The sequence below is a fragment of the Eucalyptus grandis genome, chromosome 3, assembly GCF_016545825.1.
Source record: "Eucalyptus grandis isolate ANBG69807.140 chromosome 3, ASM1654582v1, whole genome shotgun sequence".
NCBI lineage: Eukaryota > Viridiplantae > Streptophyta > Magnoliopsida > Myrtales > Myrtaceae > Eucalyptus > Eucalyptus grandis.
Window position 1 is genome coordinate 62,756,703 of NC_052614.1, and position 20,783 is coordinate 62,777,485.

Sequence of the window (20,783 nt, forward strand, 5' to 3'; positions counted from 1 at the left end):
TTTTTTTTCTTTTTCAGAAGGACAAGTTCTTTTGCATTTTGATTTTAACTTTTCATTATAAGAAGGGTCGTATTGGGCATAGAAACCTCCTAAACTTCTAAGAGATTGTTCTTCTTTGAGTTGTCTTCGTAATTTGATTTCATTACACATTTGTGTTCCTTATCTACAAACATAAGAGACTATTTCTTCATATGAAAGTAGATCATAACGTATTTAGTCTTTGTATTCTTCTATAATCCTATCTCTAACTTGGTGACATATTATTTAGGTAAACCTACTAAGAATTTTTAATACATACATACATGTGTGTGTGTGTGTGTGCGTGTGTGTGTGTGTGTATATATATATATATATATATATATATATATATATATGTATATATATAATGTAAAGTGCATGACTTTATTGACGTCAAAGATGCTGGAGTAAAATTTTCTTTTTTCAATATTTTCGACCTTAGTTCTGTAGGAGCAAGTCATAAATATTTAGAAATAGAACCATCTGATTTGATTCATTCTCAATAGCCATGAGATGATCGTCTTAGGGTGATCCTTTTGTCGACGGATGCTCCTATTACACTCGTAGTCTCTGATAGATCCTTTTGTCATGTGACCCCAAGCAAGAAAATGCACAGGTTGCACAATTTCAGGCAAACTAAATCTAGACAAGATGTAAGCATCGCACAAGGGCCACTTAGGCTACGCATGGCAATGCTTCTCTTCCCAAGAAGTTTTTTTTTTTTTTTTTTTTTTTTCAGAAATGGTTCTTTTCTATTTCTGCTCCGAGGAATAATTTCTAAGTAAAAGAACCCGTTTGGTAACAACACAAAATTTCTACTCTTGGAATAGAAAAAAAGAATATAAATGCGTTTGGTAACGCGACAATTTCTTATTTGTATTTATTCATTTTTATTCTTGTCGACGGATCGCCGCCGCCGCCGACGACCGCCGGCTGCCAGCCGCCGGAGGTGATAGTCGACGGCCGGCAACCGCGACCGGCGAGTGGGCAGCGGCGACGGCGGCGGGCGGCGGCGGTGGGCAGCGCCGATCGGCCGGCGAGCGGCGGCCGGCGGCGGCTCCGGGCGGTTGACAGTGGTCGCGGCAAGAAAAGGAAATAAAAGAAAATTAAAAAAGAAAATCAGCTTATTTCTAGAAATTGTTCCCGTGACAAGAAGCAAATTTTTTTTGCTTCTCATTTCTTCTCCAAATCTATTCCCGGGCTAACTTTCTATTCCTGGGAATAGAAAAACAACTTAGCGTTACCATACAGGTTTTTGTTCTTTTTTTGTTCCGGGAAACCAAAGAACAGAAATTTTGAGGAACAGAAACGTTGCCATGCAACACCTTAAGTTGTATGCCCTAGGCAATGGGCCACCAAGGTTGTGTGACCCTAGGCAAGGGGACACCGGTGCCACCCGAACCTAAGCAATCGCACATCAGAGTTCCTCTTGCTCCTCCGAGCTACCTCAATGAATCCCAGGTCTAAAGGTAAGAGACTATGAATAATGCAAAACCAAAGAGTAAAAGCAAAATTTTAGTTTATGAGGATAAGAAAGGGAACTGAAAAAATTCATTAATCCTTAAGAGGAGCTTTTGGAGAATGTTGTAAAGACAAAGCAAGGATGGTCTGTCTTTAGCTTTGGGCTTTTGCTAATGCTAGCTTTGAGATAAAATGGTTCAATATTTTTTACCAAACACCACAACTTACTCATTAAGAATCATCTTTGATGCTTCATTCATTAAAGATCTAGAGGTTGCCGCAGTAATAGAGGAGGATGAATTGAGGTGACCATCCCCAAGATCAAATGAATTGCTTGAAATCCAAGCCACAGTTTGTGTTGTCCTTCCACCACCTACAAAAGAAAAAGTGATTTTCCTGGGCGCTAACATGGAAGATCTAACCAAAAGGTGGCTCGGAAGCTGCTAAAACCTCAGGGGACCAAAATTCAGTGGCATAGGCTCATATGGTTGTGCCCTAATATCCCATAATTTTGTGTTTATAGCTTGTCATATTAAACAAGCTACAAACAAAAGGTAGAATGAAAGTAGTGGAGTTCTATTAATGGTGTAGGTTTGCTCTGTAAGCAAGACGATGAATCTTGTGATCATCTGTTATTTTATGTGTATTTTCATTTTTTGAGGCAGCTTTGGGATAGAGTCATGGTTTTGCTGCATCTAAATAGGCAAGCAGAGGATTGGCCATATGAGTTCTCTTGGGCTCTTCAATTCTTGAAGGGCGGAAGCTTAAAGATTGTCCTAATAAAACTAGCATGGTATGCCACTATATACAGCATTTGGAAGGAGCAAAATATGGTTCTTCATGGGCAAACCACTCTATGTAAACAAGGTTTTGGCAGGCAATTTGCTTATGGATCAGACTTGCCTTTGAAGCTTTAATAAGTGATGGAAGGAGAGTAGTGGATGATGAAGTTAACAATCTATATTTTAAATGGAGAATCCTGGATTAGATTGTTATCCAAGCCTTTGTGCTTTGTGTTTCCTTGTTCTTGTAGAAGTATCGGTTTTTCCTCTCGGCTAATATGTAATAAGGGACTTGGGCCATCAGGCCATTTTGTGATGGGATTTTTGGGCGTTGGGCTTTGTAATTTAGTTAGGGACTTTCTTTTGGATATTGGGGTTTTATGATTTAGGTTTAAGGTTGGGCCTAATGGCTCTTGGGTTTGTGAGGGTTATCTGACTAATTATGGGCTTGTATTGGGAAGGAGTCCTCCCATTATCTGGGTTTTAGGCAATAAAGTAAAAGAGAATTCCTGATCGACATTAGAAGTAAAGGTAAATGATACAAATGATTTCTGAACTTTGATCTAATGTGCAATGTGATCCATGAAGTTTAAGTTTGCTCAATATGGTCATTGAACTTTAGTTTAATATGAAATATTGTTTATGAACTTTTAATTTGTTTAATGTTGTTCTTGAACTTTAGTACATGTTCAATTTAGTTATGAATTGTATGTACATGTTCAATATATCGCCTGGTGCAAAGAGGTGAGTTTTGAAGCGTTGGATAGTTCCATTGAATTTTTCCTTAACTTTAAAGCCCATTTACACCCAACTAAACTTTTAGAAGGATTAGTTTGTATAAGATCCCATGTATGGTTGACGAACAAGGCATTAAAAAATTCATAGTGGGTCAAGCAAAATGGCCATAGAGTAGCACATTGATGTCCCTTGGGGAAAGAGTGAGAGTGAATAAAAAAAAAAAAAAATTGGGTTTAGAAGTTCTAGAGTTGTCACGAATTTGAATAGGATGAGTGGGAAGAAAAGAAACATAAGTATAGGAGCTTGACATAGATGTAAAGAGGATTTGCAGGTATGTTTGGGAGGAATTCAATCAAGAGAGGAGTTAGGTTGGGACACGGTAATTGGGGTCAAAGGGAGAGGCGGTGAAGGGGAAAAGAAATGGAAGCAAGTTGGTGGGCAAAAAAGAGGATGGAGCGGGGTTGGGAGGTTAGGCTAGATAAGAGGAGAGAGGCCAAGGAGTTTGAGTAGGATAGGAGGAGAGTGCGTCAGAGGAGCGAGAAGGAAGAATAAATTAATTGAATGAAACAAAAAAAAAAATGAAGGGGCTGATACTAAACAGTGGGTTACAGGACAAAAAGTTGAAGGATTATATAAAAAGGAAAAATTCCTCTAATCAAGCCAGTCATGATGACTGATAAAAGAACGACCACTTGATCAATCAATACAACAATAGCTTTTGTGATTCCATGTGTACTCAAGAAATACCCATGGCACAAATGAGGCGCTAACTTGTGAGAAACACAATTAATTAAAGTAGAACCCAAATAAAAAGTGGAAAGAATAAATGTCAATAGATGACAGGATTGAGAAACGATTAATAGTGTAAGTAGTAACGAAGAGCATCAATCCAATCTGAAGAAAGCATATGAGCATAGATTAATAAGGATCAAGACATTTCGACTAAGTGTTTTACGTTCTGATGGGCCATTTTGAGATGGTTCCCTCCGTCATGAGTTTGTTAAAATTTAATTTTGGTGTTACACAAATTTTCAATAAAACAATGGAAGCGATAAAAGTGTGTATGCACTACAAATTTAATTTTCATAGGAATGACTCAAGTAAACTGAGAGTAGTCATCAATGAATAATACAAAATATATGGAACTAAAAATAGATAAAATTGCACTCATCTAGACATCAAATGAATTATAATCAAAGGAAAAGATGTGCCATGACTAGCAAACTCAAAAGGCAATTGACGAGATTTGCCCCATGAGACAGGACTCACAAGATACTAATCTAGAACTAGAATTGCAAACATGACTCAAAACTTATCTATTAGGATGCCTAGGATGAGCATGCTAGTGAGTGAGTTAGTGAAGTAGAGGAAGCCATGATAGGATGCAAGTGAAATGACATCAATAAGTTAGAAATCAGATAAAGACCACAAGAGAAGTCAGATTGGTGGAGAGTTTTATCAGTTCATTGATCCTTCAAAGTAAAGAATGAACCTTTAAAATCAATAGCATAAGAACTTTTGCATCCAAGTTGAGTAACTAAGAGGAGATTGTGAGCAAGATAGGGACACGATACACGAGATAATGACAAAGATCGAGAGCAAGTGTGCAAAAGGAAAAAGACACAAATGGTCAATGAACTTTGACAATGATAATATTGCACATTTTCACGTAGTTTAGGGATTGGATTGAACATGTATCAAAAGTTTATGGATCACATTGGACAAATTAAAAGTTCAGCGACAACATTGTATATTAAATTAAAGTTCAAGGATTATACTAAACAAATCGAAAGTTCATATACAACATTACACATTAAATTAAAGTTTAGATGCAACTTGTTTCATTATTCATATGTAAAAAGACTTTACCAACTTGCTTAATAGGCAATAAACGACCATTACCAACTAAGACTTTTGTCAAATCGTAAAACAATTTAAGATTTAGGATTTTATAATATCATTGGTCGTGTGTGCTGATGCTTTGCTATCAAGATATTACATTGGATAAAAAATCTCTCCTACCAACAAAGCCGAGATGGAGTTTGAGAGATCAATGGTGGTGAAGGTGTGGTTCAATCGTTATCGATATAGTAGGCGCAATGTGTCTTGCCCGTTATAGATTTGATAAATAAGACAAGGCCTAAATATAAGAATGACTCCCTAGGTGAATGGGGAAACGCAGGGGTTCAAACTACCATGAAACTGACTAGAGGAGGTGGTGGAACAATCAGTATAGGGGGCTGATAATGATTACACACTGGGCTGATCCTAGGAGGATTGAAAATCCGATTGATCACGCACGAACCATCTCCCTTGTTTAGTATGGAAAAATGTCCACTTAATGTTTACTTTTCTTGAAAATCATTCGAGTAGTGGTAAAAAAAACTAATCTCAATGATTTTTAATATTCAGTGCAATTAAAATTATGACCTTTATTGTTAATTTCTTCTATTGCATGAGAAATGAAAATTAACTATGCGTGATGTGTGAAAACTAGTTTGGTCTAATGTCTAGTTCAAGCATTAGCACTCTAAAAAAAAAAAAAAATACAAAACCATCTTTTTTGTACTTTTTTTATATTATTTTTGGAAATGTCGTGGTATTAGGTGCGAAAGCAATCGATCCATCAGAGGCATCAGATAATACAAATTCCATGCATAGTCCACTCGTTTAAAAGATTTAGATGGAAAAAGCTTATGTGGCGATGCACGTAGGGAGGAATTTGTTAGATAATTGCATATTGCGCAATCATCGGACTTATCTTACTCCCTTATAAACATTATATTCATGATGGTGGATATAAAAGATAACTAATTAGAGAGCGGATGGATTTGACTCTATTTTTTTGAAAAAAAATAATAGGTTAATTGTCTCATGTTGGGTTGGGCGGCCAAAAACGATTGTTTTCCCAGGTCCGGTCATGGCTTAAGTGATCGTCCATGATGAAAAATTGTGATATTAATGTAAAACATCGATTTTCAATGAAATTTCAAGATCACTCGTTAACATGGCTTGTGACGGTGTGCCTTATAAAAAAAAAACAAATTGTCCTTTCACGATATTATGAAAACGAGCGAAGAATTCCTTGAAATGACCGCGTGATTTCACCGTACCTGGCTACCCTCTCGCCGTGGCGAAGCTTCTTTGTAACGCAACTTTAGTGGACGAATGATTTGTTTTAAGTTCAAAGTCCCTGTCTGGACCACCACGGTCAAACGAAGGTCTCCACCAACTGCCGCCGTGTCAAACCTCTCGATACCTGGTTCAACTTTAGCCGATACAAGCAAAAAGTCAAAACTCTTGACTTTGATCTCGCCTGTCGGCACCACCACGGTCAAACCAAGGTCTCCATCAACTGCCGCCGTGGCATACCTCTCGATACCTGGTTCAACTTTAGCCGATACAAGCAAAAAGTTAAACCTCTTGACTTTGAACTTAACGCAAGTCACTCGTCCACTAAAGTCGCGTTGCAAAGAAGCTTCGCCCTAATTCCTCATAAGTGCCCTTAGGTGAGGATAATGTGATAATTATGTTAAATGAGAGAATTAAGTATTATTTATAAAGGTACGACATCCCCTCATGTGGTGAACGCAAGGCCAACGATGAAGCTCCCCACCGGAGTTTTGATTTCACTCCCACAAGCAAAATCTCAATATGACCAAACCATGTAAAACAATAATTCATTTGAAACGGTAAAATTACAATATTAATTAATGCAGTTACAATTAGAAAAACTCTTAAACAATTATTGCTAAGATAAATGAGAAATTAACTTCTTTTTTTCCTCTCTTGTCAAAACTAATACAAAATAAATTAAATGACCTCTGCCATCTCCCCATGATGGGTCACTCCCAAAATGTAACTCCTGGCCAGCGAGATTAAATTGATATCAAATTTTCTAACCTATTTTTGACTTTCGCCGTCGGAAAAAGCAAGGTTCGAGATCCCGTGCCTTCCAAACCCACAATGTAGATTGGACTGAAGACCTTTCGATGATCATATCGATAGGATTCGCTAGAAAAAATAGAAAAACGCTAAAAAGTACCGATCTTTTCGCAATAAGTTCCAATTATATTCCTTGGAGGGTCCTCCGACCACTAGCAGCTGAAAGTCTCCAGGGTGTCGGCCTCCTACCCCAACTCCTACATTTTAGCTTGCCTCCTCAAAAACGTGCCAACAAAATGAGTTCGTGTTACTCACTTAATCAGAAAAGAATCTTACCTTGTGCTCATCAAAAAAGAAGAATCTTATTCACTAATTATGAGCATGAACCACAAAAAAAAAATACACGCATGCCCGGCACGCACGGAACATCAACCGCCCCCTTGATTATTCTTGGGTCCCCTTAAAAAAGCTCCGACGACTAGGCTGCTCAGCGTTCATTCAACACTGAGCAGCTTTGTTGTGCACAAGTGTGAACGGGGCCATTTCCTTGTACTTTTTCCGATGCCCTAGTCTTTGTGTCTTCAACCTTAAGATAGCCTCAAATAAGAGAGAAATTCGAGTCTTGTCATGTTGGTTTTAATTTTTGCTAAAAGCAAATATGATTTTATGCATGACCAGAAACTGCATAACGACCGTGGGATGATCACCGATTCCATATTGCAAGTTCATGAATTAATGGTGAAACTAGGGAGAGATGGACCAAAAAAAAAAAAAAAAAAAAAATGCGTTTCTTTGCTTTCGAGATCTAACTAGACTGAGTTCGTGCTCTATCGAATTTGCACACTGTCCATATCATGAGAAATTAAATCAAATGAATGCCTTTCTCTGAGAGGCTTTTGATATCTTTGTGGTAAAGATAGGATTAAAGCTCCGTCGGTTTTGTCCTTGTCATGATCGGGCGCAGGGATTACAACCTCATGGTTGCATTCAACGGTTGTCATATACTTCTTTTTTTCACGAACTCTGCTTGTGTATAGCCCCCAAAATCAACATATATGAGCAAGAGAAGACCTTTAACTTCCTTTTTTTTAAGCTTCCAATTTCCATTGATAAATAATACAAGAGTTACATTCTTATGACGATGGACACAATATGCAGACACTAAAATGGCCCTTTCGTCCCCACATAGGTTATACAGTGAAACTGAAATTTGACCCTAAAACTTATCACACAGCAAATTTCACAGACGCAATAAACCTTTCTGCGAACATGAACACGAAAACAATCTCTCTCGCATCCACTCTTTCCTTTCCTTATTTGCGACATGCCTATCAGTAGCACAATATTTAGTAGTCGGTACTGAATGGCTTGTAGGACTTGAGGTTGAGAATTACATCGGCGATAGAGCCGCAGCGGCGGCAATGGTGATGATAAGGCAACCCACACTTACAATCTGGAGGCACACCCACTTGGTGCTCCACTTGGGTATTTCCTTCAGCTTAATGCACATCTCGACCGGCAAAAAGACCGTGAGGGCCAAAAGACCAGCGCTCTGAGCAGCTTGACAATGTCGATGAAGGGCAGGAGCATGGAGATCAAGGTGGTCCCGATCACGAAGACTGTCCTCCAGACAAACGGGAAGAGTTTGAGCTTGTAAGGGCTGCACCCGGGGATGGGGATTTTGATCTCCGTGGTGATGAACTGGCTGTTGCGAAATCTCTCAACCAAGGTCTTCTCAACGTAGGCGAATAGGGGTTGGCAGTTAAATTGGTACATGCAGACGAGGTGGATCACGATTGCGGCGTTTGCGATGTCAACCATCCAGTATGGGTTGTAGAAACCAAACCCAGTGAGGAGGTTTTTGGGTGCCATATCGCCGAAGGCCGCGTAGCCCATGCAACTGCAGATCATGTAGAAAAGGGTTGTGGCCGCTATGCTGATTAGACTCGCCTTCTTCAACGCCTTTGATTCGGATGGAGAGGACTGGATCGTGTCCTAAAACAAAAAATAAAACTTATCATGTCAACCATTTCAATTCATTAGAACTTTCTCGTGTCATGCATTTGAGAGAGCTGTGGTCACCTGAATTTTAATGAGGATGTAGGCGTCTGAATAGGCAAAGGTGATGTCACCAAGAGCCTGGAAGCTCCTCCATAGCTTCTGCGTTGAGGTCACGGCCCCGATGTTGATTCCAGTGAGACTTCCCCCAATTTTCCCTGTCTCTGATTATTAAACAAACCAGAAGAGAACACTAAATCATAACTTCATGATTCGACTCGGTTCTATCACCATTGGAGATAGCTTAGAAACATAAATAGAGCAGTTTAGCAAGAAAAAATTTCACGTACCTGCAACTCTGGCAATACTAAGGCTAAGTTGAATGATGGAGTAGGTAAAGGACATGAAGGCGGCGACGATCGACAGCCACCACAACTGATCGAAATGGGGGATCTGAGAGACAATGATTTCAACGATGCCAAACGCAATCATGTAAGGATTGCTGTTGATTTGACACAGGTCCTTCTCACCTTTCTCGTGGAAGCAATTGGACCTCGTGATAGCCCTGCAATGACCGTGGAAGCCAATAAAATCAAACTCACATAACTTTTGACGCCATCGAAATGGCAATCACTAGAATTCTCACGGCAAATATACTCACATCATGCTGGTGGAAGATGCAATGGTGCAACGAATGGCAACCCCAAAGAGGTTCACGTATTGAACCAGCTCATAAAGCTTGACTTTGAAGCTACCTGGATAATTTAATCAAAGAGGAGATTTTAGGTCCCAACACAACATGACTGGACTTGACTCGGACATTAGTATGTGAATATAAACATGAGCACGAATACAAATGTGACATACCAAGATTTGCACTAACAGCATCCATGTAGGTGTAGTTGCGCTTGCCAGTGATGGGGTCGCCGGAACAGTAACAGGTGGTGAGGAGGGTGGAGGTGTAGTAAGTGACGAGGGCAAATAGGAGCATGATGGTAGGTCCGACAATCCAACCAAGCTGCGCAATGGCCCAAGCCAAGGACAAGCCTCCAGATCCGATCACTGCTGTGATTATGTGAGCGCTCGCTGTCCATACATTCCCTGCATTCATTCACACACAAGCCAAGAAAATATTGAGTGCATCTTGTGTGCCAGCGTGACGAACCAGAAGGACTGTGATCACCACCCCCTCTTTCCCCCACCGAGCTTTCGGCCGATCGACGAACCATCGTGCCCGACCGACGAACTTTGCGACGGCGGAGGCGGAGGCGGAGGCCGCGCGGTGGTTCGTTGGACGAGGGCTCGGTCGTGACTCGGAGGGACACAGAGAGCGCACAGCCGGGACCTCTCCAGAGAACCCGTTGTATGACAGGTTCAGCGTCCCGGAGAGGCTCCCGAGCTTCGCGAGCGCTTCGGGGAGCGACCCATTGAGCGAGTTGGAGGACAGGTCCAAGTGGGCGAGGTTGCGGAGGTTCTTGATCTGGGTCGGGATCGGACCGGAAAGCGAGTATAGGGAGAGTTCGAGAGAGACGAGTGAGGTCACACTGAAGAGGCGGGAGGGGATGGGCTTGGAGAAGTCACTGCCGGCGAGGTTGAGCCGTCTGAGCCAGCCGAGGAGGCCGATCTCGGCAGGGATGTAGCCGAAGAGGTTCTTGCCAGCGAGGAAGAGGGACGCGACCCGACCGCGAGCGCAGGCGACGCCGGAGCCGGAGGGGCGACGCGGTGGTTCGTCGGTCGGCCGAAGGCTCGGTGGAAGGGAGAGAGTTGGGCGACGCAAGAGAGAGAGAGGCTTGGTGGAAGGGAGAGAGTTGGGCGACACGAGAGAGAGAGAGGAGGGAGAGGAGAGAATAAAGAGGACGCCCAGTTCAAAGTTTGACCAGACAAGTTGAGCCCCACCCCGCATTATCAAAACCCCTTCACTCCTCAAAATGGAAAAGAGAAACAGGAATAAAATAGGTAATAATTTCATTGACTGCCCAAGATCACACATTCAGTGACTCCTTAGAGAAAAGGTAGTGTGGGAATGATTTGAAGCGAAGAGTTGTCAACGTTTAGCTCTTCTTTAATGTACAATCGTTGGTATTCCTGCTTTGCTTGTAGGGAAGAAAAAGATTTACTAGCAATTTGAGGACGTGAGGCATGCGAGTACCGATATGTTAAAATAAGGAACACAATCTTGTTGAATGTCGGGTTACCGGACCACCGGGACAGCCCTCATGGTGGGTGAAACCCCACCTTTCTCTTCCCACTACAGGCTAATGAAACCAGCGTAGGAAGACGAAAGCCCTTGGTTTCATTAGCCCGTTTTCACTACTACAGATCACAACATCGGGTTGACGTGATATTTATTGCTAGGCTAGGCTACTGGCGAGATAAATTTCTTTTTTCACTGACTGTTTTATAGAAAAAGATGTCCTTTTTTCCTGTGAAGAACATCTCGTACTTCTGTTGCTTTATTCCCTGGTTTGGTGGCGGTATTGAGATAATGGAAATGATCTTGAAGGCAGGTGATTCTTTGTGGTAGCTCGCCCATGTCTTTCGTAACAAGTCGTGGTAATTTTCACTTTACTCTTTTCGGAAAAGAAATGAAGAGAAAAACAAAGTACCTGTGCGTTTGGGACGACCGTCGTCATCAAAGCATTCGGAGCCACCTTCTGGGGGGACATCAATGCAAAAGACCTGGTTGTTCGGACTCTCCATGCGCGGGGGAGAGGGGAGGGGGCAGGGAGAGAGAGAGTTGGACATTGGAATTGAGAAGAAGGAATGAGGGTGTGGTTAGAGTTGCCAGCGGGAGTTGCAGGAATGCTTGAGGATGGCTGGACGTGGGGTTTATATATGTCGCGAAAAATCGAAAAGGTGAAGGAGGTATCGGAGTAAGCCACATTTCAAGCGTGTAAGCGGGGGCTCGCTGGTAAATTGTGCAGGGATGGAGAGAGATAGGCCCAGCAAATCTTCTACTTCGGAGTCTGCCAGTTCACTCAATTGTTCGTTTTTTTTTTCTTTAATTAATAAATAATAAACTATACATTCACCTAACAGTTTAAACTTTTAGAATATTTATTAGTAATTTTTCTAAAATCTTGCGAGATCTTTTTATGATTAAGTATAGACGAACTTGTGTCATTGGCAACTTACCAAAAAGAAAAAAAGCTTGTGTCATTGGCACATTTGGAGAGTTAAGCTGTGAGGTGATTGACACATGTTGGATGTCAATGACCCCGGATGCATTTTGGCATCCCACTTTCTTAGAGACAATGATCGTGAGGATTTTTTAGGGGTGCATTGGTTGGCGACGGGGACAACCAAATGAGCCACCAGCGATTTATGAGAGGTCAGTTCGGATGTAGATATTCTAAAAGGTTAACTTGGAATCAGATCGGATCTTGGCCCCACCTTTGAAAAAGTGGATTGCCAAAATGTGGCAAATGACTCCGCTCTGGCAAACTGTCCACTTTCCCTGCCTCTGTGGGGAGAAAATATTCAGTGGTATGTGCGCGCCACGTCATTCGCTGACCTGGTGCGCACATACCAATGAAATACCGGCACGTGTCCCCGAGCGGGACCCGCTGAAAAAAGGAAGGCGCTGGTTTTTGGTCGGCTCGGCTCGGCTCGGCTCGGCTCCACGCAGAAGAAAGGACGGTCAGCGTATTCTTCCCGCTCAAAATTTTTCTCTCTGCTCCACTTGAATCGGCGGATTCTCTGTCCTCGTAAAAGAAAAAAGAACGCTGAGAGCGTTCCTCTGTTTCCTCCTCCGCCTCCGTCTCCAGCTCTGCCTCCGTCTCCGTCTCCGCCTCCGCCTGCCCAAAAGCCTCGCTGGTCATCTGCCTCTGGTATCTCGATCTCGTTCCCGAGCGGCACCAGGCTCCCCGCCCGACCAGGCGCTGTCCTCGACGCTGGCCCGCTCGGTCGCGAGGGAGATCTCGGCGGACTTTGGCGGGGTCGACGGTGCGGCGAAGAAGGAGAGGCTGCTGCATTTTCTCTCTTTTTTTCAACGAAGCGCGCTTTTTCTTCCCGCTTCTGCCTCTCTCTCTTCCTCAGGCACTCCTCTCCTCTCTGTCCCGAGCCCTCTCACTCACCCCAAGCGCCCCCCTCCTCTCTTTCTCGAGCCCTCTCACTCACCCCAAGCGCTTCCCTCCTCGCCTCTCGCTCGTCGCCGTCATCGACTTTCCAGCCGCGGCTCCGAAATCGCCGGCTGCCGACGGCCTCTCGAGCTTCTTTGTCTTCTACTCCTTATTCGGTCCCGATTTCGGGCTCGAGTACGTAGCCAAGGATTTTGAAGCAAAAAGGTTTGCGAGGCTAGATATACTGGTGGTGGTGCTAAGTTTTGGGGTTTCGGCGACGCTGCGACGGCCGCGAGGGATATTGTGGTGGAGGAGAGAGAGGCGTATGGGTACCGTGAGACCTCTCTTTCTCCTTTGCCTTTTTTTTTTTCTTTTCTATCGCCTCTGTCTCGCCGGAGTAAGAGCGCGGAGCAGAACGTCGAGCGCAGCGAGGCGAAGCGGGGGAGAGGCAATGTCTACGTCGCCCGATGCAGATTCAGTCGACGCCCTTGGCTCCCAGATCCATTCTCTCCAGACGACAATCAACGTACTCCTCTCTCTCTCTCTAGCGCGCGCCATTGGAAACGCTTCTTCCTCCTTTCTTTTCTATTTAAAATTCGATTGCGATTTCCTTGAAGCTGTAACTCGATCGAGCGGTTCGTACCCGCACGTGCGTGTGGGAGTTTCGATTGCCTGTACGAGCTGCCGCGTGCTAACTCTGTCGGTTTCGCGACTTGGCCCCCATTGCATTTCAGGAGCTGGAGAAGCAGAACGCCGACCTTTCTTCTCGACTCTCTGGATGTTGCTGTCAAAAGGTGAGCCATTTCGATTCTCCCTCTTCACTTTTCGAGAGGATTTCACTGTCTTTACGACTTCTCGAATGAATCTTGATATCTTTGTAGCAGCCCGAAGCCAGTTTCGGTGTTGGGTCGAGCGCGCGTTTGAGTTGGGCATGCATTGTTTGTCGGTGGTTTGAGTGAATGCATGCATCTTTTGGTTGGCGCTTCTTTGTTATTGGCCATGCATATAGGGGATAAGCGAAATTCAATGTTCCATGCTGAATGCAATGTACTTGAGCTTATTGCTTCATTTTGTGCAGATGGAAGACAAGATTGGTTGTGTCGTAGAGGGAGGCGGAGTGGTCGATGGGAATGGCAAATCAATGAAGCTGGACAAGAAGACTAGGAAGAAAAAACGTGCTACTGGTCAAACTTTTTGAGCTCCAATTGCATGTTTAATCTGAACCACTGAGATCTTGTATGTTTATTGTTCTTCAAGTTCCAGTCGAGGGTTTTACAGTGACTTGGGAGATCAGTCTGTTTTCAGGAACGGGAGGAACGGTTTAAGTTCAAAAGTCAAACAATAATTAAGTGGCCTTCTTGCAAATTTTGAGAGGTTACAGGATTCAATAGTGCTGAAGTTTCGTGGAGTTGCGTAGCAGGCTGTGTTAGTTGTGACTCCAAACAGTCTAAAGAAAAACAAGCGACCCTAAGCGCTAAAACTAGACATAATCAAAGCATCAATATTGTTGTGCGAATAGTTTTTAATACTAAGTTTTATAGGGTTCAAGTTAGTAATTTCTTACAACCCTGTTTCCATAGAGATGAGCATGCTGTTCGGCTAAAGTTCTTTCAATGTGCAGCCATATTTTAGTGAATGTTGTGATACCTCCTGCTGCAGATTTCAAAACAGGAATTCTCGAACACCATCCAAGGCGATATGTTGCTCTAAGATTGATGTATTTTCGACAAAGGTACATATTTTAGCCATTGTAGTGTTTGTCTTACAATGCAACTGTTGCATCATAAAACGATTTTAATCTGGTGTAGTATATTATCTTTCCCCTTGTCTTGATTTTGTCTGTTCTTAAGAGGCAGCATGGAATATAAAATTCTCTAGAAATTGTGAAAGTTTAGCTGTTATTAATAATTTGAGGATATTTCTGCTATGGAAGCATTCATGTTCTAAAAAAAAATTGAAATGCTAGGGTGTCACTGCAGAAATCTCTTAAGTTGCAGAATCTGTCACAAGTAAATGTGTAGTGGATGTGATTCGTGAAATATGTGACTAATTTTCTGTTACACCACATGGCAAGTCTGACTAATTTCCTAGACATATGAAATCCTGAATGTGTTGTGCCTTAGGCCATTGAATGTACTGTGGTTTTTCTTTGGCACAATGAAATCGCTTCACTTTTGCTTTATTTTACAGGTTTTATGGTTTTGCCTCTGAAGCACAATCGGATCCAACTGTCGAGGTCCAGTCCTACATTCCATCTTCTCCCCAAAATTTTCATTCATTTCAGCATTGGGCCTAATGGAAAATATGTGCTATAAAAGAGGGTTCTACTTCTTCATAAGATTTAAATTTATGTTTTCAGTAAGGACACCTATCTTTCGGTACACTAGTAGATCAGTTTGTACCATGCAAGCAAAGTCACTGAGTTTCTGCTTATTATCAAAGATACATGGAAGAGTTCTTTAATATTGTGCAATGCGAATGTTTAAATCATGGATGCTATTGATTTAAAATCAGCAGATGTTCCATTTTGGCATTTTTGACATTCTTGGCAGACACCTAATTCATTTCGATCCGAATCCCATCATACTGATTTTGGTGTCATGCAGTCTGAAATTTTTAAAGCTCTTGAGAAGACTAAGCTTTTAGTTGGTGACAAGAAAAAGTCACAGTACTCAAGATGTGGCAGAACAGACAAAGGAGTTTCATCTTTTGGACAAGTAAGTTCAAAAACTGCTACTCCGCTTCTAAGTTTCTTGATGGATCGGTAGATTGTTATTTTGTTCAGACGCTAGATTGGGTTTTATCTTTGGCTCACTATTCCATGCAATCACCATTTCCTTGCAGAGAGAATGTGGGTCTTTGTTTCAACCTGTATTAAATGTTGAGCATTTTCCTGCAAAAACACGTGTCAACTTATATTTAGTAGACGAGCACAATCTCAGTTGTATTTTGCAATTTTTGATTATTTCTTAAACTTGGAAAAACAGATGACAAGGCTACTCAGAAACATGTTTAAGGGCTTCTGGAAAAAGATGGTTAACTGTTGCATGTGTACTACTTAGTACTTTTAACTACTAAAACGCAATTGTGGAAGTATGGGCACAAGGGGCAATTATCAGAGTTTTTCCTTATAACAACCATATATTTCCATCCTCGTGATAGATGTGATTACTGTGAATATTCATGATGATGTTCCTTTCATGATAGCTTTTGTTGATTATAATCTTACCGTATAAGAATCGGTTAGGAGCAATATGTGAAGCTTGATTTTCTCAAGGAATTTGAGATTGGGTGTTAATTAGATCATAGAATATTGTAATTGGAGTGCAAGTTCTGAAGTGAATTTTTGTTAGAGAAGCAATGATGTGAATTGGAGATGAGAAAGTACCAAAGAGCGAGAGTTCTGATAGCTGGGAGTCTCTTTGCAAGATGATTGAAATGTTGATAGAGATACCACCACAAGATACAAGAAGGTTTTATGATGTGGACAAGTGTCTAGTATCAATTGTCATTTTACCTGGGATAATTATGTTTGCAGTAGGCTCTTTCTTTTATGATTCATGTTGTTGTTCTATTATCTCCTGTTTGCTTCTTTTCTTAGGTGCATCGTAAGTAGGCTATGGTTTGCTTTCTGATGCAGGTCATTTCCCTATTTCTACGATCAAACCTGTGACCTAAGAACACAGATGATGCAAACAATTGGGGACTTTCTATAGATAGAGATGGTATGTTGTTTGAGTGACTGATCTTTAATTGTTTTGAGCTCTATTTTATTGCTATGAGTCTTTAAATTGCTTTTGAATGATGAAGTTTGAACTTCACTGGAAATTTGTGACTCAATTCAATTGCTACAGACCCATTAAAGAGAAAAGATTAATTGTTAAAAATCGGTGTATTTTGTGCAAGGCTGATGTCCAAGCTGGAAATAAACTGCTGGTATGGTAATAAAGCATCCGTTAAATATACATATTCCTATACATACGTGTACACATCACACTGCTTTCCTAATCAAAAGTGGCTTATTTCAGACTAAGTGGTTAGCATTTCCAAGTTAGCAGGGTATTCTGCAGGAAATTGCATATATGTTGGGATTATGCAGTCATTACAGATTCTTACTTTATTTGATTGCTGCAACGAATTATTTATGATGAAAAATTATCATGTTTAATATGATGCTTACTTTCATTTATATGTCAGTCTTAGACGCGGAAATTGATTATGTGAGAGTGTTGAATCGAGTCTTACCCAAAGATATCCGAGTAACTGGCTGGTGTCCTGTTCCAATTGATTTTAGTGCAAGGTTGTTTTCCTTCTCATGGTGTACTTTATTTTGATTCGATATGATGGGATTCTGTTGATGAAATGCGTTAGAGATGCCTCCAATTTGTTGATTTTATAATGTTAATGATTGCGGAAACGTAGGTGGGGTTTGCCTTTTCACATGATTCTGTCTTCCTCAATATCTTGCAGGTTTAGCTGTGTGAGCAGGGAGTACAAATATTTCTTTTGGAGAGATAATTTGGATATTAGGGTAACTCTTCATTTTATAGTTTATGACTATTTTATTTCATAAACTACTTTATGCTGATTTTGAACCAAAAATTTGATATTATGACTATTTCATTTCATTCGATAGAAGTCCTTTCTCTGTTTTTATGCTAGGCAATGGAGAGTGCAGGCCAAAAGTTTGTGGGGGATCATGATTTCAGAAATTTTTGTAAGATGGATGCATTTAATGTCCACAACTACAAGCGTCATATAACATCCTTTGAACTCTCTTCTTGTGATAAGAGGTTGGTTCTGGTAGATGTTTTTTTGAGATCTTTATAAGTTAAGAAAAGATGCAAAGATGCATCTATATTTTTTGTTGGTATGACGAATGAGAAATCAAAAGGCAAAAAAAGGGCCTTTTCATTTTGTTGTTTGATTCTGGTGATCGATCTTAGAATCCATCTTTAGTTCATTTGACCCTTTTCTGCTTTTCAGGTTGATCGGGTTTTGGGCTGTCGTGTTAGAGGTAATTATGCAAGTTCATTGTTTTATGTTTATGTATGTATTGTAGACCTCCTTAATTCTGTTAGTTTACTTGTTCTAGAGAAGCAGGACAGACATCGACATAGTACTTCTGGCGAAATCAACTTAGATGCAGGAGACAGGGCTGGACTTGCTGATGACAGACAAGCTGATATAAGCATTGACAGTGATATCAAATTGCACAATCTGAATGTTTTTCAGTGGTTATTCTCTCATTGGCTGGAATTTTAATGGTAAAGCTGGAGGAAGAGTCGAAAACTGTAAAACTTGGTTGACAACATTTCATCTTTCTTCTATTGAGGTTGAAAGACGTGATTTGAGCAGGTTCGTCAATGTAGACCTGCTGTGTATAAAGATTACTTACCAGGTTTAGTTCAAATGCTTTACTGTTGTTCCTTTTCAAGTGCTGAACGTATTCTCCTCTGTTTTTATCCTCTAATTTTGCAGGAGGTGCCCCATATCCATTGCAGCAGCTGCTCTCTGATGAGAAGAAGTCTCCCCAAGGTTTTAGTTTCTCCAATCCTATTCAATTTGAACAACTAAAGAAATATTGGTGCATATGTAAATGGCATTTGAAACAGCACATACATATAAATAACTGAATGTTTGTGCAGATATATCACTTGCTACTAGAGTCACAGGGGATGATTAGGAACTCCTCCAAGGATCTATATCCTCACATTTCGAAGATAAATACCAAGCTGGTATGGCAAGGAAGAGGATCTAAAGAATTTCTGCAGCTTTTGAGTGTGTGCAGATATACAAACAAAATCGACATTAGTTAACTTTAAGTTAGTTTTGGAAATCAGAACAATCTTGAATTTTTAGTTCTTGTTATAAAGAATATGGTTGTTCTTAATTCTCACTCTTTATATTGTTGGAAGATATCTTGAAAACTTTGTTATTCAAACATCGAAATGCTGTGTTCGAGTTCTTTTTGGCCCTCGACTACAGAATACCAGTGTCATAGTAAATGCACTGCTTCAATTTTCGCAAAATAATGTGGGCAAGAAGACGTAGCATTGTTCAACTCTTGACAAGATGTTGGTTTAATAAGTTATAAGTCCGTTCACTTTGGTCCTTTAAGCTCTAAATTCATGTGGTTAAATCTCATTAATAGTCTCCATAACTGTTCCTTCCTTTGATTGGTCATCATAGTAAAACTCAATTTCACTAGGTATGTTTTTGTGCTTGAAGAGATAAAACTCTACATGTTGCAGTCTCAGAGTCCCGACTTCGATTAATATGAATCTATAAGAAATGATGCACAAATCAGGTAAACTATATGCGTGTTTCCCCTCTGTCCTCTTGAAAGCTTGGTGGAGTTTTAACAATGGCTTTTCATGGTTGCTAGTATTGCTCATTATGCAAAAAGTTCATCACACTACAACCAGAAAATGAATCCTTATTGACATAGAAAATTTGTGATGTTTTGACGATATAAGCTTTTAGTCTCATACAAAAGAACCTTCTAAAAGCTTGGGGAGATAGAACAAGGCAAGAGAAGAAAAGAAAGGTAAATGCACCAATTGACTTGATGCAACCTCACTCTGGTTAAATGCCTGCACTAACTCATCTTTATGCTAATCTAGCACCTGCAACATTTGAGTAAGACGAATGTACATCGACTAACACTATAATATCATCTTTATGCAATTTCATTGCTCACCGCCACTGGTCAAAGTTTACAAGAAAAGAATTTATGCCACCATCTGCAAAGCACCTTAACGCTTCTAGTTCCATGAAAGAATTCCATAGATTGTTTGATGGGCCATGAATTCCATAATACAGGAAAACACCACCTTTTTAAGTTAAGACTCATCCATTAACAACCTTCTAAGGACACTCGTGGATAGTATGTGCCAATCCAAGGTGCCCAGAGCGCATACTGACTTTATGAAGGTTTACTCAATCCTTTCTATCTTGCCACGGTGATATGAACCAATTCTAGGTAAGGTCAGGACAAGAAACCAGAAAAGCCAGATAACACCCTTGGACATATCTAGGACTTGGAAGTGCCGATATTGTAGACGAAACCCATTTGAAACAAAGCCCAACGGTCTGAACATCTTACACTCTTCATCTGGCTTAAGGTACCTCAGCATAGGTAATGAGAAAACAAGTGAGAAATCACAACCAGATAAACTTACTTGCATAATCTGATTTTATGTGCAGAGCAACATATTCTCTATAGGAAAACAAGAGTATCCAATACTTTAAAGGGCAAATATATCCCATTAGTAGAATGGATGAGGACTAACGTACGAGACTCAGAACTTTTTGAAAAGTCTACTTAACAAAAGCATAACTAAAGAGCCTTAGCAAGTGCCCGGAAACGCTCTGACATTTTCCCTTTATGAAGTCAATACTCCTATGAAGCCTCAGTTGCCAGATTTAGCGATTGTCCATCCGCTTCTCTATGAATCACTGGAAAATCCCATCCGCACTGAAGTTGCCGGTGAACTGTGTGATCAATGGGTCTGGGCAGCTCAAAAGAGAGAAGAGCCCAGTCGGGAAAAGGCTTTCAATTCTCCACTCAAACACCTTCCCAGACCTGTGATCCGCCTCATCACCTGCTATGGTCATTCCTCCGATCTCTACCCCGCCATCTGCAAAAAGTTCACCATTTAATGCTGCAGCAACTTGATAGCAAGTTTTAGAGGATGCATTAGTGCTTCAACATAATTTATCTTGTGACTCCATACTCCTAATACAAAGAAATAACACCATAAGAAAGAAGATATATCTTGCCGAAATCCTGTCTCTTCTGTGCATTTATTGTCATAACTAAAAAAAAAAAAACAAT

At 40.9% G+C, this 20,783-nt stretch overlaps 1 protein-coding gene, 1 long non-coding RNA gene and 1 pseudogene across 3 annotated transcripts; 2 read left to right on the forward strand and 1 right to left on the reverse strand.

Annotated features, from left to right (window-relative positions):
* Positions 1 to 8,230: 8,230 nt before the first annotated feature.
* On the reverse strand, positions 8,231 to 16,128 carry LOC120292033 (annotated as a pseudogene).
* On the forward strand, positions 13,089 to 14,224 carry LOC104437532. Its single transcript, XM_039308274.1, has 3 exons — positions 13,089 to 13,469; positions 13,678 to 13,737; positions 14,022 to 14,224. The coding sequence occupies exons 1-3, from the start codon at positions 13,269 to 13,271 to the stop codon at positions 14,139 to 14,141; spliced, it is 381 nt and encodes a 126-aa protein (XP_039164208.1). The 5' UTR covers positions 13,089 to 13,268; the 3' UTR covers positions 14,142 to 14,224.
* A 483-nt stretch (positions 16,129 to 16,611) lies between the features above and the next one.
* LOC108956631 lies at positions 16,612 to 18,910 on the forward strand. Of its 2 annotated transcripts, XR_005549125.1 has the most exons (7): positions 16,612 to 16,668; positions 17,141 to 17,474; positions 17,606 to 17,736; positions 17,930 to 17,960; positions 18,039 to 18,301; positions 18,425 to 18,481; positions 18,592 to 18,910. It is a non-coding gene; the product is annotated as an uncharacterized LOC108956631 (long non-coding RNA). The 2 variants fall into 2 exon arrangements; XR_005549124.1 differs by having other exon boundaries at positions 16,612 to 17,474.
* The last annotated feature ends 1,873 nt before the right edge of the window (positions 18,911 to 20,783 follow it).

Excerpts from the sequence above, each read along its gene's own strand:
- LOC104437532 (XM_039308274.1), top strand. The coding sequence starts at position 13,269 with ATGGGTACCGTGAGACCTCTCTTTCTCCTTTGCCTTTTTTTTTTTCTT. Across the intron at positions 13,470-13,677 it reads CTCTCCAGACGACAATCAAC|GAGCTGGAGAAGCAGAACGC; the intron begins GTACTCCTCTCT and ends ATTGCATTTCAG. Across the intron at positions 13,738-14,021 it reads CTGGATGTTGCTGTCAAAAG|ATGGAAGACAAGATTGGTTG; the intron begins GTGAGCCATTTC and ends CATTTTGTGCAG.